This window comes from Malaclemys terrapin, chromosome 3, assembly GCF_027887155.1.
Source record: "Malaclemys terrapin pileata isolate rMalTer1 chromosome 3, rMalTer1.hap1, whole genome shotgun sequence".
In the NCBI taxonomy this organism is placed as follows: Eukaryota; Metazoa; Chordata; order Testudines; family Emydidae; genus Malaclemys; species Malaclemys terrapin.
In genome coordinates, this window is record NC_071507.1 from 168,632,529 (window position 1) to 168,657,464 (window position 24,936).

The window sequence follows — 24,936 nt, forward strand, 5'->3', positions numbered from 1 at the left end:
CTGTAATCCATTCCTATGTATGAAATGAATGCTATTTCCAGATTTGACATGACCTCTCTGTAAGCGATAATTACTGAATACTGTGTATCTTATAGCAATGATTCAAGCAGATTGGGTGTGACTGACTTTCAACACAAGTATTATAAACATAATTTTATTTTTTCCAACTAATTAGATGTACAATACATAGGTAAACATGGCTTATGATCTGCCTTTATTGATAGAATGTTACCTGCACAACAAGTTGAATATATTGCACTTAAAAATGTAACACGCACAGATAACGTTTTATCAGATTTAGCAGTAGGCATCTATTTTACTTTTAATTCTTCTTCTTTGGAACAGAGGTGGAACAAACAGGGAATCATACATATCCAAAGACTCATATTGAGCATATTCCCATCATTGCATGGACATTGTAAAATTTAGGGTCTGATTTGCTCACACAGGTCTGTTTTAGCCAGACATTTAGAGTCCAATTTAGTGATGACATACTAACATAAAATACCCAAAAATATTTATCAATTACATCTGATGTGCAATTAAAACCATTAGGGACTGCTCCAAGTCAACATTATAACATAATCTGGGATCTAAATTTAACAACTAGTCTTAATTTTTACAATTCGACTTTACAAATTCTGTATACTGACAGGTCAAATGCTGTTTGCCTTAATCACGTGATCCCATTGTCTTATATGGGATTACTCAAGTGAATAAAACAAGTGTGATTTAGCCTGGAAGTATCCAAGGAAATTAGATAAAACATATCAGGTGCCATAAATATATATATAGGTCTATTTTAAATTTCCTACATCTAGGAAATACACTGGCTTTATTTTCATGTGGATAGTTCTAATTCGCAGCTCCACTTAACATTAAATATCACTTTTAAAGACTAAAGATGCCAATACCTGCAAATACATTTGTATTTCAAATAGTACAACAAATATAGGAAGCAGCATCAATATTGTACACTACCCAGGATTCAGCTCTTTCCGTATACAGAAAACGCTTTGAACACACTGGGGGTGAGGGTATAATAAGTTTTCATTTATATAAGAATATTTCAGGGAGGGGGTTTTTGTTGTTGTTGTTTTTGGAAGGGTATACATTCATCTTGGTTTTTGCTTCCAAATATAGTTTAAGGCTATTTGGTAAAATATATACCAGATATCAGGCTCAATTTACAGAGTTTTCTCCTTACAGAAACTTCTCAACTATTCAACTCTAAAGATTCATATCTTGAAGCTAAACATGCTTATATCAGCTTTGCTCCAAAACCAGAACTCATGCTTAACAAAATGCTCAGAAGGAAAAAAAACCCAAGAAACTAACCCAGATTTGAAGCAATGTCAGATCTGTGTAACCTGTGTTACTTAATGTTCTCAGTCATGTGGCAGGTTGCAGGGTGTGCCAAGTACATATTTAAAGTGCTCATCAAGGTGAACAAACCAAAGTGCTGGAGTATAATTAAGTAGCTGTTCTGCCTATGGCTAAGTACATAGTATTTGTTAAAGCAGTAAAAAAAAAAATGTGTTAGTTGGGACTATCTGTGCCATAGTTGTAATACTCTTTTGACCTAGAGTAGTAATCAGAACCCTGGTATCAGGATCTGTGGGCCATATCTTTTATTACATCTTTATTTGAAGACTTCTAAGAGCTGGGATGCTCAATTATCTATGGGAAGGTAAATGAAGTGGAATAATACTATATCTAAATTTATTTCAAATTAACATTTAAAGCCTCTTGATTGTAGTGGTTCCTATTTTTCTCTTGTAGTAATCAGAGGCTTGAAAAAATTACTTTCCTTATATTCCATGTGTGGAAGTCACTGTACTTTCAAATCATTTCTTTAAGTCTGACACAAGAAAGAGAATAATCTTGCCTTAACTGATACTGCATAGGAAAAAGATTTCTGGAAAAAAAAATGTAAACCACAGTTCACCTTTACCTTAAGATAACCATTTAAACTTAGATATACTTACCACTCACATTCATATTTCTTAAACTGGTTACAACATCACAACTGGCATTTTAAACAAGCAAATATTTTTTTTCAAGGATACCCTGGAAACTCAATTGATATAGCATGTTGAGAGTTTAAAATATCACATGTAGCATAGCTTTTGAAATTAAAGAGAGAAGGCTGGTAAAATAAAAAGTTAACACATAAAAGAACTGTTAAAATGCAATGAGTGTTCCAAAGGAGTAAGTATAACTGTTCTCTTTACACATCTTGCTACAGAAGATCTAACTTTTTAAGGCTTCCATTTTCCTTTCCCCATCACTCAATTTCTCTTGCATTATAATTTTGCTTTGATTTCTGAATGTCGTTATACTGCTATCACAAACATTTCTCACTGGGCATTCCCAATTGGACCAGGCTTGTATGCTTCTTGGTTCCTGATGAACTTTGGAGTTTTAGTGGCTGGATATTCCTGTTCATCTCCAGAAACTTGACTTGACGTGAGAGGCCTAATGTTATTTTGCAGTAACAAAGATGAGTAGAATGGCAGAGCACATGGGCAAATTTTTTAGCTAGGTTCAAGGAAAAGAAACTGGAGGTCAGAGAGATAAATGGGTTCTTTCTTTCCTGCACTTCACATTTGTAGCACCTTCTACTTGGATAAGCTAATGCCTCTAGTGAATGGTGAGATGCACCCATTTATAGTTTGTTATTCTTATCCCTAATTATCACACAATTTATAAAAATATAAATAACAAAAAAGTAAGCTGGGTTCCATCTCAAGAGGTGTTTCTTGTTGTCCTCTGAGAACATATTGGATAAGTCAGGTCTCAACAAGCCCTATCCATTGTAGCTGATTGTAAGTCAGACAATAAATACAAAAAGAAGTAGTTCTTGCAATGAGCTCAGCAACCTCTGAGGAAATCAAAAGCATTCCACTGTGCTTATGGCACAAAGAACACAACAGCAAGGGCATATTCAGTGGAGAGAATGAGACAAAAATTACCAGGTAAGTGACAAACTGTACAGCATTTGTTTTAAAAAAGGACACTCTGCAGCATTCTGTCTTTAAAGCCGGGTTTGGGCTTCTGGGATATAGATCTCAATGCTGTCTGCCCGCTCTGTGGCTGAATTCTGCCTAAAGGAGGCTGCTCTCTTAGCAGCCATTAGCCGTCTTCTGGCTTCTTGACGTTGTCTGTCAGGTAGGTCGAGAGACTTTTCTCTCGTTATAGGGAATTTTCCTTTTGGGGGCTTCTTTGGTACTGGAGGAGGAACCTTCCTTTCTTCCTACAATAGTTATTGAAAATTGAAAAGTGAGTTAAATGGGAAAGGCACCACATCAATAAAACATGCACATCAGAGAAATGTCAATTGAAAAAATACTTGTCACACAACTAATAAACATGCTCAATTTATACTCTGAGATGAGCTAATTAATGTATAACATTCATCACCATCAGTTCTGGGGACACAGGGGAAAAACCAGCTATTGCAGAATCCAGTGCAAATTCCAATGGATTGCATTGCAGTAGCACAGTTTAAAGAGTTTATCTCCATTTACTCTCATTGCAGGTACTTTACACATACATGCTGCAAACCTCACTTTCATCTTCGCGTTAATTTTATTTTACCTGGCACATCATTAGATCCATTACGTTCAGAAACACAGGCTGGCTCTCAGATAAGAACTCAGTGTATCTGGGTGTTCTGGTTGAGTGAAAAGCCTGTCTAAGATTAGCAGGACAGGATTTTTAATTAAATTAATCGTACTGAGTTTAGCCTCAGCTGGGTATGAGATAGCAGCTGTGTATACATCTCTATTAGTTTAGTCTCCTCTCTGAACTGCAAAAAAGGTAACATACAAAACCAAACCAAACAGATGGAAATGTAGGGCTAATTGTTCCATACATCAGCCCAAAATACCTTAAGAAAATCATATTGAGAAATTATTAGAATATAAAGTGTTTCTTAATACATGTTCGTATAATGCTTGTTGTAGCTCAATTCTGCAGCTATTAAGCCTGATATTGTTTTGAAAAATGAAATGCAGATTTTACTTCAAAATTTGGATCTCCCATTTCGACTCATTCACTGAGTGGGACTGTGAACTGAAAGCTTTGGATGATATGTATCCTTCTGCATCAGTAGCATTGTTATCATGATGCAGCTTTCCGCCATTAGTAAATGTTAATGCTGCAATAATTATTGATACAGTGGGTCACTATTTACATAGGACACACTGGTTGGTTGTTAATTTAATCCACTGCAAGACCTACATCATAAAGATCTTTTGAGGGGCATGAATTGTGTAGGCCTTCTTACTGCAACTGCTGAACCTAATAGTCAAATGCACTTGTCATTGGTTAGATTTTACAGTATTTGGCAGTCTTGTTCCAATTTTCCAAATTAAAGGACTTATAGCAGAGTCCTGAGAGAGGGCACAAGCACTGTTCTTCCTGAAAGCATGCTCTGCCAGAATACTTTGTTTTTATTTGCTATTTTCAGTCAGGAGCATTACATCCCCATGTCCTTCCTCCCATCTTCTCTCTCTTTACTAGGATTTAGTTCCCTCCTTAGACAATCACCAATGTTGCCACTAGAATCATCTTTTACTTTCACACGCACCATCAGCAAAAGCAAAACTCCCTACCTACCAGCCACCCGGCCAAGCAACCCAAGAGGAGGCGCAAGCAGTTATACTAAACACCTGAATAAGTGAAAGAGCATATCAACTTCTGAGAAGATGCCTCCTGTCGCATTCCAAAACCAAACAAGTATTCAGTTGGGGCCAGCTATTCTATCTCTAAGCTAAAGACACCCTCCCTGTTTGTACTATATTGTAATCAGCAGGGATGGAGCCAGGAGCGGGGACTGTGTAAAGAAGAAAGCAGGTACACAGCAACATTGCCACTGTGGCTCATTTGCAATCTGTGCTGCTACTGCTGTGAACAAGGGGGCCGCAGGGATGTGGAGCCTGAGAGCACAAGTGCAGACAGCATGAAATTACACAAGGATGCAACCTCTATCTACTCACAGGACGATCTGCAGTCCTCGAGGTTCTCAGAGGGATGGTACACAGCCCCAGAGAGCCAGAGATCTTGGGGAGTCAGAGCTCTCCATTAGGAAGGAAGTAGAGGATGCAGTCCCCAGATATTAACTGCTCACAGTGTGACAGCATGAGGGACTTTATTTCAGTTGTATTTGCAATCTGAATGAATCAGAGCATCTTTCAATTCCAATCTGCTCCTAGTCATTTGTTATCAGAATTCAAGGGGCCAAATGACAGTGGCTAGGCACAGGGCTGGTAGAGATAATTATACCCATATTATTTACACCTTACAATTTAAACCAAAAATGGAAGAAGAAAGTAAAAATAAACCTCAAGGCCCTGATTCTGGGCAGTGTCATCTGTTAATGAGGCAATGGAAAATAGTCACTTTTCAGGTTTGAAGCCAATCACTTTCTGGAACTGACTGTAACACCAGGAGGCCTTATCACTACAATCTGAAAGGAAATTTTATTGTCTCTGGCCTGCTTACCTTCCTTTCAGGTGATTCTATTAGTTTCCATTCATTGAGTTTCAGCTGGTGTAGTTCATCAAACTTCATGCTGACGTCTTCAATTGAAAGCTGCAATAAGTCCCAGAATCCTGCTAGGTCCTGGGAAGTTGGCCTTGGCATGGCACTGGGGTCCTGACATATGCACAATAGAGAAAATATAAATAGACCGGAAGCCATTGAACAACATTCTTTAAAGCACCTTTGTATACAGTTGAAAATGCATGGTGCCAGTTTCTATTGTTACAGTGGTACACAGTGCTAAGGCAATGTACTTTATGAGGCTGGGAACTGTGACTGAAAATATGTGCCTTCCATACAACCCCAAAATCTATGAGTTATACATTATATATTGATTCTTGTAGCTTGTGCAGATTCTTGTGCAAAGCTGACCTGCATTTTTAAAATGTAGTAAGCTGTCATACTGACTATGTTTGCTGATCATTACAGAGGAAGGAGAACATGAGAAACCAATTTTTTTATTCCACTAGTGATATCTGATTAGAAGTCAAAATTAGTCATGTTATGAATTAATTTCCAGCTTATGCTTTTTGTTGCTATTACATATTCTCAGGTCTTAGGGTTTATGTATGGCACAAATATCTTATCTGAGACATTTTAAAAGTTCTATTGGTTGGTCCCAAAAGGGCTGGGCAAGCTTTTCCCTCAAGATATTTTGATTAGGTAGTTTCTATGCCAAGGACAGGCAATATGACTTAATGGACAGCCAATAATAGTGGTAATGAGTTGGTCTGAAAACCCTTCATCTGATTATGAATCCATTTGGGTACTAATGGGAAATTATATAAGAAAAGCTATTATGGGACATAACCCTTAGCTGTGTAGGCATTTTCTTGAGATTGCTATTCCAGGTAGGAACCAGCTGGATGACTTTAAAGAGAGATGGCCTTAGTGGTAAGGATCTCTGTGAAGACAGCAGTAAGGAATCTTTCCCTCTAGGCCACAGAGTAGCAGTGGAGACAATCTACAATCACCACAGTAGACTTTTGCCTGCAGCAGCCTCCACACATACTGTACCCCAGTGTGTGGGGAGTCAATGGCTGGTGAATCTGCATGGAAGCAGATCTACTGCCTCTACTCCTGCTCCCAAATCCTGCCTAGGGGACAGTACACAAGGAATCTCCACAGAGCTGCACTGTATGCTGCACAGGAATGCTCATTCCATACACAGCCCCTCCCTAGTTACTGTACAGTTACAGGCAGAAGAACCACAGTGGGATTGTGTGTGGAGCTCTCCACACCTGATAAGGAGAGGAAAGGACGCCCCCCTTAATGAGTAGGTCTCAATTAGTTCACTTGAAATCCCACCTTTTGTTGGTAAAGTAAGTATCTTTTTTTTATGGGAGCTCAGTGGATCCAGTGGAAACTTCCTGGGGGGAAAGATGATGTTTAGATGGACTTAAAACATTTAATTTAAAATTTGTGTCTCTTCCAACATAACTTGCAGCCTGTACCCAAGTAAATCACAGGAGCCAGATCCTGAACTAGTGTAAACTGGTGCAACTCCACTCATTTTAAGATATTGGTCCCCTATATGCAGTCCACCAGGTGAGTCTTGTGGTGATGTACAACATTTAATATAGCTTGTATTTCAACCTGTTCTTCCTCCACTACAACACAGCCCTCTCAATCCTTCTTGTCATTTTCCCAGTTTACTTTACAGACCCATAAAAAGATGCTTGCTGGAGGCTACTTATTCTGAGTCGTCATCCCCTTCTGAATTGAAGGCAACGGCTCTTCTGTAACCCCTGTACACACAGTTCTGCTCATACCTATTTCAGTACAGTATATTTTCCAATGTAGCTGCGGTTGACTGGAGCTTGTTTTGTATTCTCTGGACCACAAGGGGGCTACCTCCTGCTGCTAATATGTATAAATCAATAATGTACATTATTTTCAACTGGTAACCCCAGCCAAAAGGACTAATATTAGAAACGTCTAAGCTTGGAAAAGCCTTGTTCAAGTTTGAATTTATTCAGCAACTTTTCATTTGTTTGTATCTAATTTTGAATTCAGGCTTTGCTTCTAAAACTAGATTATTTATGACTGCAGCCTTTATCCTGCAGGGAGCAAAGAACTAACAAAAAGGACCTTGACAACGCTTATGTGTTGGTCTGCTGCAACCATGATACCCTCGAGTGTGATCTTATTAGATCTCACAAGCTGAGCAGGATCAGTGCTGAATGGAACATTGGTGAGGAATCAAAGAAAACTCAGCAGTTACAAATAGTGGTGCAGTGATTCAGTAGGGAGCAGTAATGAACCAACAATGCACTTTCTAGTTGTTAGTGTGGGCCAGATTCTCAGCTGATGTAAGTCAGCATAGCTCCTTTGAAGCTGAAAGAGCTACGTGGATTTACACCAGTTGAGAGTCTTTGCTAAGAGACTTATAACCAAGAGCGTGACCAATTGTGCTACTCAAAGATCTCAGAGCACTACTCGCAAGTCTAAGGATGAGGGTTCATTGTCTCGGATAAATTCTTTTTTGGGTAATTACATTCTGTCTTCCTAAATCCTCGCTGTAGTTTCAATTGGTATAAGGTGGAATTTCCCCACTTCCTGTCCTAAATATTTATTTAGTCTTACTGCATGCTGTTGAAAAGCTGCTGTGTTCTACCGCAAAGAGAGTGACCGCATTTAAGTGGTAGATTTAATGCAAAATGATATGTATCTGGCTCAGTTCCCGTTGACGTCAGTGGGGTGGGATCAGGACCATACACAATATCTACTGTAGATACACTTCTAGTGAATACTTTACAAAATACAAACAAATGAAAAAAAAAACCAAACCAAACATCAAATATAAAGGAAGGGTATAAAAAACCCCAATCATACTAAGGGCTCAGTCCTGCAATACTTACTTCCCACTGACTCCAATGATAGTTTTACCTTAGTGTGTGCCGCAGAATGAAGGTTAGGGCTTGTCTACACATTAGACCACGGCAAGCTGGGGTGTGAATCTATGCTGTTCTAGCCTGCTGAAGTCTAACTGTCCACAGTGCACCCTCCTGAGGTGTGCTGACAGTTCATTAACAGTCCACTCCTGTTTCAAAGACTGCTAGATCAAAGCACTTAAATGAACTGTTGATGCGCATCAGCAGGGTGCACATGGACCATTAGGCCACGGCAGGCTAGTTCAGGGTAGATTCAGACCCTAGCTTGCCGTACTTTAATTGTTTTGTAGAGTTAATTTATCAACATACCAGACAGCCATGCTGTGTTGGAGGTTTATCAATCAAAAGGGGAAGAGAAAAAAATTCACACCATTTCTTCAATCATCAGGTCATAAAAGTCCTAGATTTTATCATATGTTTTCCTATTGTTTTTTCAGTAAGGAATTGATAACTGTTCCAGACAGCCAATGTATATGCTAGACAGGCAGTGTCTTTTCATCTTATTAAAATAATGTTCTTGGCTACAGTAGCAAGAGAGACCCATTTCACTTAGAGATAAATGAAGTGGGATGGAGGCTACGATTTCTTAATCCAAGTATGGATAGTTTAGCCAATCAGATAATGGGATGATACTTTAGATATGCAGCAAGACTTTTGTAGACATCAGTCAAGATTTCCTTCACCAGCAGACAAAAAGAAAGCATGTGACAGATCTTAATATCTCAAATATGGTTCCTAATAATAGCCTGGCTCAGTCATCTGTTAATATCTATTAAAATCATATTTTTGAAGCAGATAAGTGGATGCTTTCCAAATTGGACCACATAGAATCATAGAAGAGTAGGGCTGGAAGGGACCTCAGTAAGTCATAAAGTCCAGCCCCCTGCACTCAAGGTAAGACTAAGTAATAACTAGACCATTCCTGACAGGTATTTGTCTAATATGTTCTTACCATTCTTTATCAGATATCACTAAGTGAAAGTAAGACATTTTTTAAATGACTTTCTCAGTAACATTTTGGATACAATTTTCAAACCCTGGATGTTTAACTTTGTAGATGACAAGCAACAAAATGTGCATCTGCAGTGTAAATATGCTGTCATGACTTTAAAAGGTTATTCAGTAAATATTAATGAATGATGGATTTTTTATAGTCACCGGTCCTAGGTCATGTCTTCCGTTACACATGCTACAGAATTTAGCACTTTTTAAATAGAAGCACAGAGGGAAACAAAAGGTAAAGATTATATTCAATGTTGAAAGTGAACCTGAGGAAGTAGGAAGGGGTTTATCACAAACTGTACTTAACGAGAAGAATTATCTTCTTGTACAGATAAATATCTTATACCAACAGTTTCCATATTACTGATAGCAGCTGTCATTAGCATATTACTGAAAATAACATTTAGAACTGAATTAGTCTCTTGTGGACTTCCAAAACAATCATTTTACCAGATAATGCACTGTAGCTCCTCTAGCTCTAGGACGTATTATATATAATTGGCTAGGCAAAATATGGGGCCAATGCTGCAAGCACTCCGTGCATTGATTTCCCATTGACTTTACAGGATCAGACTTGTATATATGTAGTTATATAACCGAAACACATGCCATTCTGTTCTCTTTGTACTGCAACTTTAAATCAAGGGAAGTCTTCTCTTCCCTATTTCTAAGGCCGCTGCCATTCTCAGTTTAGATACAGAATGTTACAAAATGAAGTCACTGGATTTTCTGTGTCACAGAGAGTTTATATTTGTTTATTTTCTTTAATCTGAAATAAAAGTTGTCTAGCCTGAAATTACATGTTTATTCTGTGGGAAACATAAGAGGCTCGATGCTATATTTTTATGGCCAGACACAGTTTAAGAATTAAAAGAGAGTTCTATGACAAATATGGGCCACGGAAACCCTCCAAAGTGAAACTTCAGGACCTGTACAACTTTATGCAGTTGCAGTAACTAGATAGTTAAATTTGGCTCTGAACTGGGATGTTAAAACCAAGTTTTTGTGGATCACTGTAGGTATCAACTTGCTTAAATTATCCAATAATATGTATGCAAGGTAGTTGCAGCTGCCAGTCCCAGGATATTAGAGGGAGATGGGTAGGAATATTGACTTACCAGGTTCTGTTGACAAAGCCAATAAAACTGCTGGAACTTCTGAGACATAAGGAGCTGAGCACTTCCAACAGCACTTCGGATCTTACCTAGAACTGAACAAGCAGAAAGGTTTTTTCCAACCGGTATCTTTGAAGCAACATTCATGCAAAACTGTAATTAGATACAAGAAGTGTTGAGCTGAACTCCTATTATTTCAGAATATTAGTAACTATTTTGTTATGTTTTAGAGCCTATGCAGACAAACTACTTCTGAGGAAGATGCAGTTATCAGGAGTCTCTGAGGCTGTGTATAGCATTATATCCAACCGTTCTAGATCCATGGCAATAATAAATAATACATTCATAATTGGAAAGAATGCAGGGAAGGTTGACTTAGGAAAAGAGGGAGAGCCTAACACTGTCTCCACTTCCCACTGTCTCCACTTCCTAGGAAATCAAAGATTTGAGAAAATATTAAATAACTTGCTGAGGCTGGCATTCAGATTTTATTTTTAAGGCAAACCTTGATTTATACAGTAAATGACAAAAACAAAGCTCAGTCACAAGTGTCATCATCTTGAAGTTATTTTAGCAAATACTTTAGTCTCTGTCCAGCAAAGCACTTAAGTATGCACTTATCTTTAAGTACTTCAACAGCCCATGAAAGTCAATGAGACCAGTGGATTGTCACAAGCACTGTTCTAAATTGTTATTCAGCTCCACAGTCCATCAGTTTTTCTAACCTTACCTTACAAGCATCATCAGGCAGAACTAACAATCTGGAGCTCAACCCAATAATATCTTTACTCCATAGTCTTCACAGTGGAACATGATTTATTGTTGATGCCAACAGGCTTGGGATCAGGGCCTAAGAGCATATTGTAGGCAGCAGGCTCTGTTAACTAGGCCGGGCTTATTCCATGCATTAACATTCTAGTAACTAATTAAAGTACTACATGTTTCTAAAGCAGAGTCTCTATCAAATATTAAGTGCTAGCTCATGTGTTAATATCTTAATATAAAATAATTATGAATCAAGAACAATATTGTATTAGTTTTCCTTAAAACATTGTTTTATACTGAAAACAGAGTTTGTAAAATGGCATTGTAGACTTCTCTGTCAATTGTCTTTGAATGATGTTAAGACCAAATTTGCCCAGTTTATGGGTAAAAAAGATGATGCCTGCCTTGTACACCTAGTCTGGGAATCTCACAATCAAAATGTGTTCTCTCCTGGTGAAATCCAACCCCCACTGGAGTTTTGCCATTGATTTCAGTGGAGCCAGGATTTCACTCTCTACCTCTGAAAGCACAAATTATAAAGATCCTTCACTCGGAACTCCACTAACAATTCTGTGGATGCTGCCTTGACCCTGAACAGAACCCGGCTCACATTATCAGAGCTGTATTGGCTGTGCAGTGCTAACAAAGGTAAAATATATGTGAATTACCCTACCACAAGAACCTCAGAGGAACCTGGACCTCATTGACTCCCAGGGATCTTCCTGGAATGGTGCAGGTACATGTTGACCCATACTTAGGACTATCCATAAAGGCCCCAATTCAACAGAGCACCTAAGCATATGTGCTTAACTTTAAGCATACGTATTTAAATCCTGTTGATTTCAATGGGACTGTCATGGCGTTGCTGATCCCTTTAATGGATTGAGATATCTCTACGTGGCAAAAGAAACACTTTGGACACGCCGACGGAAATTACAGAACCGCAAGTCAGCTTGAAAAGCTGCTCAGGACAGTCAAACTCATTGGACAGCAAGTCATGTAAGCCAGTCAATAAATTGGCAGGCCCAGGAGTCTAACTGCAGATGACTCAGGGGTTAGTGCAGGAAGAGATGTTCCAGACACTGAGGCTATGTCTACACTACAGCTTATGATGGCATAATTTATGTCACTCAGGGGTGTGAATAAACTGCCCCCATCCCCGAGCAACATAAATTATGCCAGCATAAATGATACTGTGCACAGGGCTATGTAGACAAGAAAGCTTCTCCTGACGACATAGATTTTGCTTCTCAAGGGGGTGGGTGTTTTATGCCAATAGCTCTCCCATTGGCATAGAGCGTCTTCACCACATGCGCTGCTTCCACGCATGCTTCCATGTAGACATGGCCTGAGTCTCAGTACCTGGGTGGAACAGATGGAGGATGAGAAGAAGCAATTAAAAGAGCAGGTATGTGAAGGAGCCAAGCTAAGCCAAAACCTTGAGAAAGAGGTCTTCAGCCTAAAAGAAGGACAGAAGGAATTGGAATATCTGCTTGCTTTGGAGAGGCAATGGAAACATATTGAAATAGAAGTATGGGAATGAGAGAGACCCTCTGCTTAAGCAGAGCAATAGAGGAAGGCCTGAAACAGAAGCTGGAGTTAGAGAATGTCAAGTGTACTTTGGAACAGCAGGTTACCAAGCTGGATAAGGAGTTGGAGACAGACTTGTGAGCACCAGAAAGTGGCCCATGAGACAGTCGCCCTATACACCCTGGCAGAAGCAGTTGTGTTGTGAAGGAGTGTAGGAACTGACGCCGATGAAGAATCATGCAATAAGTTGGTGAGCACAGAAATGGCATCTTGTGTTGATACAAGGGGGTTGACTGACATGCCAGACCTCCAGAAAAACCTTCCAAGAGAAACTGTCAACTTCTTGACAAAAGATTGGGTGTCCCACGGCACAAACACTAAGATCTCATGCACAACAGAAGCTGCAATAATGGCAGTAACCTTCTCAGCTACACAGCAGACCTCTGCAGTAATGGACAAGAGTGAGCTGAAGGAGAAGGCTGCTACTGCTGATAGGAACCTATCTGAAATCATAGGGGCCGACTCTGTGGGTGTTCTGGGGCTGGAGCACCCATGGGAAACAAATGGTGGGTGCTGAGCACCCACCAGCAGCCCCTCTACCAGTGCCTCCCCATTCCCCCAGTGTCTCCTGCCTGCCGGCAGGCCCTGCCAATCAGCATCTCCTCCTCCCTCTCTCCCTCCCAGCACCTACCACCTGCGGGGGATCAGCTGTTTCGCGGCGTCAGGAGGCGCTGGGGGGCGGGGGAGGAGTGAGGGCGCAACATGCTCAGGGGGAGGGGTGGGAAAAGGCAGGGAAGGGATGGAGTGAGGGTGGGAAGAAGCAGGGTGGAGGTGGGACCTTGGGAGTAGGGGTGGAGTGGGGGCGGGGTCTGGGTGGAGCCAGGGGAGAGCACCTTCCGACAGATTACAAACTTGGCGCCTATTGCTGAAATCCTGGAACTTCAGCTGCAGATGGCTCAGTTCTGGTGGGAGCTGGAAGAGACAGGCTTTTTCACGGTAAAGTGGGAGCAGTAGCTGGCCCACCTCAAAGTTGAAAAAGAAACTGGGGAATAGCAGTGTTTGTTGCTGCAGAAGGAGCTGACTAAGGCACGGAATCTGCTTAAGGGTCCTCTGGGGTTGAAGTCCCATTTGGCTAAAGATAAAGAACTGGAATCATATGAGGTGAGCCCAGTATAAGAGGAAGATGGACAGAGCAAGGAGGTATATCAGCCTGCAGAAGCTAAGAACTACCCTGCCATGGGTCTAAAAACATGGGATCACAATGAAGCTACAAGGCCAAGTTACAAAAAGAGGTCTACCCCAAGGAACAAGGAAGACCCAGACAGAGCTACAGCCCAGAACACTGTTCAAAAGGGACTGCGGGCCTGGGAAGTGCAGAAATGGGTGCTGCTGAATGGATTGTTAACAGCTGTAGGAAAAAGGGTCCAGTCCTTAGTATTAGGAAGCCCTGAAAGGAAGTTGGACTTGGATAGAGGCGCTTTTAATTCTAAGGACTGTGCCTGTGTTTGTGTCCAGGGAAACTCCTCCCCAAAAGACCAAGCTGTTGCCTTAAGTCAGTTCAACGGTGGTGAAAATTCTGTGTTAACCACAACACAAGTAGCTGGGGAACTAGACTTTCAGGGAATACAACAGGTGGTAAATTATTACATTCCAAGAATGGAGGAATATATTCACTGCATGAAGCACTTCCAATATAGTGGAACCCAAATTGTGGTCACATCATATTTTATTGAGGAGGGGAGGAACATTGCCAAAGATTTAATAGTCTTACGGGGTGCTGCTGAACAGAAAATTCCCCATGTCTTGACAATATGACCAAGTGTTAGACAGTGTCAACTCTACATTTGTGTACAGGTCAGTTCTGCAGGGGAGGAAGGAATCATGGGGTTGCTTTAAGAGGAGTGCAGGCCCAGCCTACACTTGATGAGCTAATGTACGGAGCACATCTAGGCAGTTGATTGGATAATGAACACCTATGCCTGTTAAAAGGCTATCAGGGCTCAGTAACAGGGAGGGGCTCACAGAGAGAGATAAACTCTCCTAAAGGAGAGGAACTCCAAGGATTAAAAACCACGGGCCCAAAGGAAGAGGGCTGTACAACCTCTGAGCCAGGGAAACCAGAACTGCGAACCACAGGCCCCAAGGAGGAGAGCTGTACAAGCCCTGGGCCAAGGAGAGTGACCACAGGCCAGAGAGGCCAGAACTGAGAACCACAGGCTCCAAAGAAGAAGGCCGTACAGCTCCCTGAACCCAAGGGGAGAGACTTTCATTCCGGTTTATTTTAGGTTTAATAAAATAGAACCTCAGCAGGAGAACTTTATCTTACATCTGTTTGGACTCTGTGGAGTGCTTAAAGGCCCTGAGAGAAGGGAAACTAAGGCAGGGAATGCCTGCAGTCACACTAGCTCAGCAGGGACTCAAGCACCTGTGTAAGTGCTTGGCTAAATCAGGGCCAGCAAGCACAGTCCATGATAACTTTTCTGACCATAACTGTACTTTACATTTACAACCTGTATTCACATTTTCTCAGGTAACACTATATTCCACTACAAGTTTCCCAATTCTTACTGAAGTTCTAGCTTTTCTTGAAAAATCCAAACTTCCTGTAGTTTCACATGAAACATCCAGACTTTTCCCGGAACAAATAACATTTCCTTCTATGTGCAAGAAAATCTTTTTTTTTAAAAGCTTTGTAAGCTGGGATGGATATCGGATACACTAGGATTTCCTTATGTGGTGGTGGAGAGAGTTTTTGGGATGAGGATTGGGATGAGGATTTTTCTGGTACCTACCACTCATATATATGAAGTTGCACATATGCTTAAATAATTTGCTGAATGAGGGCCTATGTGCTGCAGATACGGTTAGGTACAAAGAAAATTATTATAGCCCTGGGATTGATGAACTAATATGTATTATTAAGAGCCTACTTGTTATTACAGTCTTTCTTAACTTTACTGACATTTAAATAAGTAAATCATATTTAGAAAGTTATAACAAGTGAGAATCTCTCTTATTCATGCCTCTCAGCTTTACTGTAATTAAATTAAAGTATTGAAATACTTCAGTTCATAATCTTTAGCACAGTATTAATACACAGCCAAAACCTTGTTATTAATTTCATGCATTGGAGAGTTATTCTGATGAGTGCAGATTGATTATCTCCATGAAGGGATGATGAATGTTAGAGAGTGTAGAGGCTGAGATGTTTGTAATGCGTAGAAAGAATTTTGCTAATCAATGAACGATGATAAAATTAACCAACATATCAATTCCATATAAGAAAAACCTATTAAGAGAAAATCAAGGTTGCACAGTTAAGCACTCAAAAGTCAGGAAATGGTCACACAACTTTAGCTCTGTTCCCTCATGAGTAGGAATTACAATACACGCTTTAATTAATTAACTAAACTTCTCCCATTGAGTACCACTATTTAGGAGCCTGCTCCTGCTCCATCTGAAGAGAATGGGAATTGTACCACTGACTTCAACAGGGGTAGGTTCAGGTCCTATAGAGAGATTGTGAAAGTTATTTGTATACAAGATGCACAAATAATGCCACAGAAACTTTTCCACATGGACCAAACATGTTACAATACTGTAGAAAATAAACCTGTGTGTTGATAGATCATATTATTTGGGATATATGATGTAATCATATAATTAAGTACAGTTCTATATCACATGTGTACAAGGGAACAGATAAAGTTTATACAGATTTACACAAAAGTAACCATGATTCTGCTTAAGTGCTACTCCTCGTAGGTTAAAATAGTTCTGCTCAGTTGAAGTCGATATGACAATAATGAGGAAACTACCAATAAGAATAAACCTCTTAAAACACTATCATTTTTGAATTCTTAGACATTAACATTTAAGTTATATATAATACATATACCGTATATGAAATCAAAGTTCTATATGAAAGCTGTCATTTTGATTTTAATCTACTTCTAATTTTCTGTGCCAGTGAGTTAATTATATTCAGTACTTACTACATAAACTTTTTTTAAACTTAAATCTTCTTACTGAACTGCAAATCTTATTCACAACACATGTTTTTTAGCACAATGTATAGGTTTGTTAGTCTGGTATGGCATTTTACTGCAGCACAAGTTGTGTCAGTTAAAAATGTCAAATAGTGTAACTGTCAAATATGTCTATTTTAGTTCAATATATTGTATAACCATGAGAATGGAAGATTAAAAATATATGACATATGTCAGTGGGGTGCTTTGGAAATCAGAACCAAACCTTCCTCTACTGAGTCAGTGGGAGTTTTGCCATTGACTTTAACAAAGGCAGAATCAGGCCTATGCCATGAATCTTACATAATTGATAAAGTACACTACAGAGTCTTGACTACATACCAAACCATTGACATTCTAGCTGCTTTTTAAAAATGGAAGTGGAGAGCTGCTGTTTCAAATCTGCAGTGAAATCTTGCAGGGCACGCTCAAAAGCACGACATGCTTAATTTTAGCTTGAGTAATCCCACAGCTATTGAGATATTACCTAAATGACAAATTTCCATGGAATTAATTTTACATTATGTCTTCTGTCACAAAAGTTGCACAATGGAATCTTTGTGAACAGAATGAAACTATATGTAGATCCACTTTCCAGCTAAATGAAGAAGGATTCAAAGAGGGGAAAATTTAGGCAGAACACTTAATATGCTAAGAGGGATTCTTAGATTCCCTCCACAGTGTTTTATTGGCTTTAAAATACTGTTTTGGGTATTTGGGTACTTTAGCCATTTAATTTTCTATTTAAATTCCAACAGATGATGATGGACTGGATACCTGAACAGGAAAGGGAAAATATGTAAGTAAGCTGTTTAGTTAAAATAAAAGTATAACTTTTACTTGGAATAAGACACCTGGAAAGTTTTCATGATTATTAATTGACGGACATACTAAAATAACTAGTTGAGATTTTCAGAGCAGTATCGGGGATTTAGCCACACCTCTTTCATTAATTTTAATATATATTGCTAAATTTCCTGCACTGCTTGGGAAATCCAAACCATTCCATTTAGGAAATGTGTACCCAAAGCATGGACTCAAGAAGAAGGCGGCCCCAGTTACAGACTGAACTTGCTCCCCTCCTTTCCAGGTGTCAAGTATTATGCTAATCCATTCATTGGGAAAGCATTTTTTCCCTCCACTGGGCAGTGTTAGCTTTTAAAAGCCGTAGAGGGCTGCATCCAATTTTCATCACTTGGGGGAAGGGTCACTTCACTGTGGCCCAAGGCTGCTGTGGTGAGAAGGGAAAGCAAAGTAAACTTGTTCATTTCTAATGAGAATCTTGCTTTGCTACTGTTAGTATTTGTAACATGCTGCTGTGGATACCCAGTATTGTGAGCCACTGTGTTACCTCTCTGCCTCAGTAAGGGTGAGCTCTGCTGGCAGTTAGACTGTCCCGGTCACCCTAATTTGTCTCCTTCACCAGCAAACTCCTCAAGGCTCACCTGGCCCAGATCTTGCTAGCAGGTAATGATCAATGAACTTCAGCCCCTGAGTGCTTCAGAGATGTTTCTCTGCAATGCACAGCCCGTACCACTGTGCATCCACAGACGATATTAAGATTGCTGCTCTGTTAACTAGTCAGTACATCACAGCTTATTAATTTAACTGGGGTAAATACACCCTTCCCTTCAAACACAAGCACAGAACTGGTTTAAAATAAATGTAAAACAAGTTTAAGTGATGCCAACTAAAATAGATAAAAGTAGAGATAGTTACAAGCAAATAAAAAGTGAAAACATGCATCTGAAAGTCTAAACCTTATCTAGCAAGATACAGTCTTTGTTCAAGAAGGTTTATTTTACCCCCAGTCTCTTACCCAACTTTTTACTGGCCAGGACACACCACAGATATCAAGTCGCTTGGTTTCTTTGTCTCCTAAGGTGAAGGATCAAGATGGAGTCTCTCTGTGTCAATGAAGTTGCAAGTCAGGACAGCCTCCTGGGGGCTCAGTCTGCTGTACAGGTCTGTCGCATCTTACGCGCATTTAACATGTGCGATTTCAGCTTTACGCGGTCAGGGGGTGTCATAACTATAAAGGGAAGGGTAATAGCTGTCCTGTGTACAGTACTATAAATTCCTCCTGGCCAGAGACTTCAAAATTCTTTTCCCTGTAAAGGGTTAAGAAGCTCAGGTAACCTGGCTGGCATCTGACCTAAAGGACCAATAAGGGGACAAGATACTTTTAAATTTTGGGGGGGGAAGGCTTTTGTTTGTGTTTTTTGTTTGGGAGTGTGTTCGTTCTCGGGGGCTGAGAGGGACCAGACATCAATCCAGGTTCTCCACATCTTTCTAAACAAGCCTCTCCTATTTCAAACTTGTAAGTAAATAGCCAGGCAAGGCGTGTTAGTTTTTCTTTGTTTTTCTTAACTTGTAAATGTACCTTTTACTAGAGTGTTTATCTTTGTTTGCTGTACTTTGAACCTGAGACTAGAGGGGGAGTCCTCTGAGCTCTTTAAGTTTGATTACCCTGTAAGGTTAATTTCCATACTGATTTTACAGAGATGATTTTTACCTTTTTCTTTAATTAAAAACCTTCTTTTTAAGAACCTGATTGATTTTTCCTTGTTTTAGATCAAAAGGGGTTTTGGATCTTGATTCACCAGGAGTTGGTGGGAGGAAGGAGGGGGGATGGTTAATTTCTCCCTGTTGTAGATCCCAGGGGGGGGTTGGAACTGATTCACCAGGAGTTGGTGGGAGGAAGGAGGGGAATGGTTAATTTCCCCTTGTTTTAAATCCAAGGGGTTGGATTTGTTTTCACCAGGGATTTGGTAAAGGTTTTTCAAGGTTTCCCAGGGAGGGAATCCATTAAAAATGGTGGCAGCCGAACCAAAGCTAAGCTGGTAATTAAGCTTAGAAGTTTTTATGCAGGCCCCTACATTTGTACCCTAAAGTTCAAAGTGGGGATCTCAGTCCTGACATGGTGGCAGAGGTGGGATCATTTTAAACCCAAAAGCCAGTGAGATTTTTTTTTCCTTCTAGCTGCTTGGAAAGCCGAGCTGGAAGTAGATAGATGCATAACTTATCTCTCCTTGCCTGAAGGCAGAGGTGTTAAGTTTTTTTTACAGGTCCTTTGTTAAGAGAAGGGTTCAATTAGCAAATGACTGGTAAAAGGTATTTACAAGCTAAATTGTTTTTTTTTCTTTTTACATCCTCGGGAGTAGCTAGTTAGAAAGTTACTGTTAACTCTGCAGCAGCCAGAGCTGAGAGCTTCCCAGTTTGTCAACTGCAAAGGGGGTGACCCAGCACAAAAAACCAGGAAAATAACTACCAAAGAAGAAAAAGCCAAAGAGAAGGCCCACAAAAAAGAGATAGAGCTGAAAAACAAAGAGGAGAAAGCCAAAAAGGAGGCCCACAAAAAAAAGATGGAGCTAAAAAAAAGAAAAAAAAAAGCCAAAAAGGAGGCCCATAAAAAAGAGATGGAGCTGAAAAAAGCCAAAGAGGAGGCTCACAAAAGAACTATGAAGCTGAAAAAAAAAAGATAAAGATAAAAAAAAAAGAAATGGAGGAGAGAGAAAAAGAAAGGAAGCATAAACTGGAAGTAGCAAAAGCTAAGCAGAATGCACCAGCCAATGCTAACAACCCCCCTCCAGGTACCACTTCCCATCCCAGAAAATTCCCCATCTACAAGGCAGGCGATAATACTGAGGCCTTCTTAGAAAATTTTGAAAGGGCCTGCCTTGGATACAGCATCACTGCAGACCAGTACATGGTAGAGCTGAGGCCGCAGCTCAGTGGACCCTTAGCAGAGGTGGCGGCTGAAATGCCTAAGAAACACATGAACAGTTATGAACTTTTTAAAAACAAGGCCAGACTCAAAATGGGGCTAACACCCGAGCATGCCCGTCGGCGGTTCAGAGCCCTAAAGTGGAAACCCGATGTGTCATTTACCCGTCATGCCTACCACATTGACAAAAATTGTGATGCCTGGGTATCAGGAGCAAATGTTAAATCTCTGGAAGATCTGCTTTCCCTAGTAAAAATGGAGCAGTTTTTAAAGGGTGTTCCTGAGGAAATAGAAAGGTACATCCTAGATAGGAAGCCCAAAACTGTAACTGAGGCGGGGGAGATTGGAGCCCAATGGGTGGAGGTGGCAGAAAAGAAAAAAACTAGTAGCAGTTGGAGCGAATATCAGAAGGGGCAAGCCGAAACAAAACCTTACCACCGGGGACAACCCAAGGCCCCACCCACATCCCAAGGGAAACCCCAGACGCCTTCTCACCCCACCACACCGGTCTCCACCAACCAACCTCGTCCCGGTGATACCTTAGCAGGGCGATGTTTTAAATGTAATGAACTGGGACATATAAAGGCTCACTGCCCCAAGAACCCCAACCGATTACAGTTCATTACACCCCAATCACACCAAAGATCCCCAAACCCAGATGCCTCTCTCATACCCTCGGAGCGAAAGGAAACCTTGAGAGTGGGCGGAAAGAAGGTTACCGCTTGGAGGGACACTGGGGCTCAAGTGTCAACTATCCACCAATCCCTAGTGGACCCCAAACTCATCAACCCAGAGGCTACAGTGACAATTCAACCCTTCGTGTCACAATCTGTAACCTTGCCTACAGCCACGTTGCATGTCCAGTACAAGGGCTGGTCAGGAATGTGGACTTTTGCAGTCTATGACAATTATCCCATTCCCATGCTGCTGGGGGAAGATTTGGCCAACCATGTGAAGGTAGCCAAGAGGGTGGGAATAGTCACCCGCAGCCAGGCTAAGCAAGCTTTCACCCCCATCCCTGTTCCTGAGCCGTCCACCAGGGCCCCGTCTGTGTTACCGGAGACCCAGACAAAGGTGGTGGAACTGAATCCTCTGCCAACAACTGCAACAGCCGTAGTGGATCCAATCCCAGAGACCCAGCCAAAGCCAGTCCCAGAACCGGAACTGGCAACGCAACCAGCACCAGAACCATTGCCAGCCCTGAGTCCAGCCCTTGCAAACCCGTCTACAACTCCAACGCCAGAGGGCACCAGCGAGCCTGAACTGGCAGAAGCAGCAGATAACCCTACCCAAGAGGCTCAGCCAGAGCCTGAGATACCACATAGTGCACCAGCGGACAGCGGTTCACAGTCAATGAAAACAGCCCCAGCACCTGCATCGCTTCCAGAGGGACCAAGCCCCAGTCCACAGTCCAAGGAGGAACTGATGTCTCCAGCATCAAGGAAACAGTTCCAGGCCGAGCAGGAAGCAGATAACAGCCTTCAGAAAGCTTGGGCGGCGGCGCGGAGCACCCCACCGCCTCTCAGCTCTTCTAACCGATCCCGGTTTGTTGTAAAACAAGAACTTTTATACAAGAAAACTCTTTCTGGTGGGCACCAGGAAAACTGGCATCCTCAAAGGCAGTTGGTAGTTCCCACTAAGTATCGGGTAAAGCTCTTGAGCTTAGCCCATGATCATCCCAGTGGCCATTCTGGGGTGAACAGAACCAAAGACCGGTTGGGGAAGTCCTTCCACTGGGAGGGAATGGGCAAGGACGTTGCTAATTATGTCCGGTCTTGTAAGGTGTGCCAACAAGTGGAAAAACCCCAAGACCAGGTTAAAGCCCCTCTCCAGCCACTACCCATAATTGAGGTCCCATTTCAGCGCGTAGCTGTGGATATTCTGGGTCCTTTCCCAAAGAAGACACCCAAAGGAAAGCAGTACGTACTGACTTTCATGGATTTTGCTACCCGATGGCCGGAAGCAGTACCCTTAAGCAACACCAGGGCTAAAAGTGTGTGCCAGGCATTAACAGACATTTTTGCCAAGGTAGGTTGGCCCTCCGATATCCTTACAGATTCGGGAACTAACTTCCTGGCAGGAACCATGAAAAACCTGTGGGAAGCTCATGGGGTGAATCACTTGGTTGCCACCCCTTACCACCATGAAACCAATGGCCTGGTGGAGAGGTTTAATGGAACTTTGGGGGCCATGATACGTAAATTTGTAAATAAACACTCCAATGATTGGGACCTAGTGTTGCAGCAGTTGCTTTTTGCCTACAGGGCTGTACCACATCCCAGTTTAGGGTTTTCACCATTTGAACTTGTGTATGGCCGTGAGGTTAAGGGGCCATTACAGTTGGTGAAGCAGCAATGGGAGGGGTTTACGCCTTCTCCAGGAACAAACATTCTAAACTTTGTAAGCAACCTACAAAACACCCTCCGACATTCTTTGGCCCTTGCTAAAGAAAACCTAAAGGATGCTCAGGAAGAGCAAAAGGCCTGGTATGATAAACATTCCAGAGAACGGTCCTTCAAAGTAGGAGACCAAGTCATGGTCTTAAAGGCAATCCAGGCCCATAAAATGGAAGCGTCGTGGGAAGGACCATTCACGGTCCAGGAGCGCCTAGGAGCTGTTAACTATCTCATAGCCTCCCCCACCTCCAACATAAAGCCTAAGGTATACCATGTTAATTCTCTTAAGCCCTTTTATTCCAGAGAATTAAACGTTTGCCAGTTTACAGCCCAGGAAACAAATGACGCGGAGTGGCCTGAAGGTGTCTACTACAAAGAAAAAAAGAATGGTGGCGTGGAAGAGGTGAACCTCTCCATGACCCTTGGACGTCTGCAGCGACAGCAGATCAAGGAGCTGTGCACAAGCTTTGCACCAATTTTCTCAGCCACTCCAGGATGGACCGAACGGGCATACCACTCCATTGACACAGGTAATGCTCACCCTATTAGAACCCCACCCTACCGGGAGTCACCTCATGCCAAAACTGCTATACAAAGGGAGATCCAGGACATGCTACAGATGGGTATAATCCGCCCCTCTAAGAGTGCATGGGCATCTCCAGTGGTTCTAGTTCCCAAACCAGATGGGGAAATACGCTTTTGCGTGAACTACCGTAAGCTAAATGCTGTAACTCGTCCTGACAACTATCCAATGCCACGCACAGATGAGCTATTGGAGAAATTGGGACATGCCCAATTCATCTCTACTTTAGACTTAACCAAGGGGTACTGGCAAGTACCACTAGATGAACCCGCTAAGGAAAGGTCAGCCTTCGTCACCCAGGCAGGGGTGTATGAATTCAATGTACTTCCTTTCGGGTTGCGAAATGCACCCGCCACCTTCCAAAGACTTGTAGATGGTCTCCTAGCGGGATTGGGAGAATCTGCAGTTGCCTACCTCGATGATGTGGCCATTTTTTCTGATTCATGGGCAGAGCACATGGAGCACCTGAAAAAAGTTTTCAAGCGCATCCAGCAGGCAGGACTAACTGTTAAGGCTAAGGTGGGTCAAGGAACTATAAATCCCATACAGGCCAAAGTGGATGCTATCCAAAAGTGGCCGGTTCCAAAGTCTAAGAAACAGGTCCAATCCTTCTTAGGCTTGGCTGGATATTATAGGCGATTTATACCCCACTACAGCCAAATCGCCGCCCCGCTGACAGACCTAACCAGAAAAAAACAGCCAAATGCAGTTCAGTGGACTAATGAGTGTCAAAAGGCCTTTAACCAGCTTAAGGCAACACTCATGTCTGACCCTGTGCTAAGGGCCCCAGACTTTAACAAACCGTTCCAAGTAACCACAGATGCGTCCGAGCGAGGCGTGAAAGCAGTTTTAATGCAGGAAGGACCGGATCAAAAATTCCATCCTGTCGTATTTCTCAGTAAAAAACTGTCTGAGAGGGAAAGCCATTGGTCAATCAGCGAAAAGAAATGCTATGCCATTGTGTATGCGCTGAAAAAGCTACGCCCATATGTTTGGGGACGGCGTTTCCAACTACAAACAAACCATGCTGTGCTACAGTGGCTTCATACCGCCAAGGGAAATAACAAAAAACTTCTTCGGTGGAGTTTAGCTCTCCAAGATTTTAATTTTAAAATACAACACATTTCGGAAGCTTCTAACAAAGTGGCTAATGCACTCTCCCGGAAAAGTTTCCCAGAGTTAACTGGTTAACAATTGTTTTTGAAATGAAACATATTGTTAGTTTTTATATAATCAGTCGTATGTCTAAAGGTACATGTGTCTTATTAACTCTGTTTTCTCCTAAAACTCCAGGAAAAAATCACAGCCAGTGTGGAACCAAACATCCAACACTATCTGTGATTTGGGGG

General features: G+C 41.5%; 1 protein-coding gene across 2 annotated transcripts in view; it reads right to left on the reverse strand.

Annotated features, from left to right (window-relative positions):
- Positions 1 to 2,644: 2,644 nt before the first annotated feature.
- DLGAP2 (DLG associated protein 2) overlaps positions 2,645 to 24,936 on the reverse strand; it is a 654,575-nt gene continuing 632,283 nt past the window's right edge. For both annotated transcript variants that reach the window (XM_054024256.1, XM_054024257.1), the window contains 3 exons: positions 10,562 to 10,653; positions 5,509 to 5,661; positions 2,645 to 3,256 (listed from right to left, as the gene is read on the reverse strand). In XM_054024256.1, the coding sequence (XP_053880231.1) occupies positions 3,038 to 3,256; positions 5,509 to 5,661; positions 10,562 to 10,653 (464 nt within the window). In that variant the 3' untranslated portion in view covers positions 2,645 to 3,037. The remainder of the gene's footprint in view (positions 3,257 to 5,508; positions 5,662 to 10,561; positions 10,654 to 24,936) is intronic.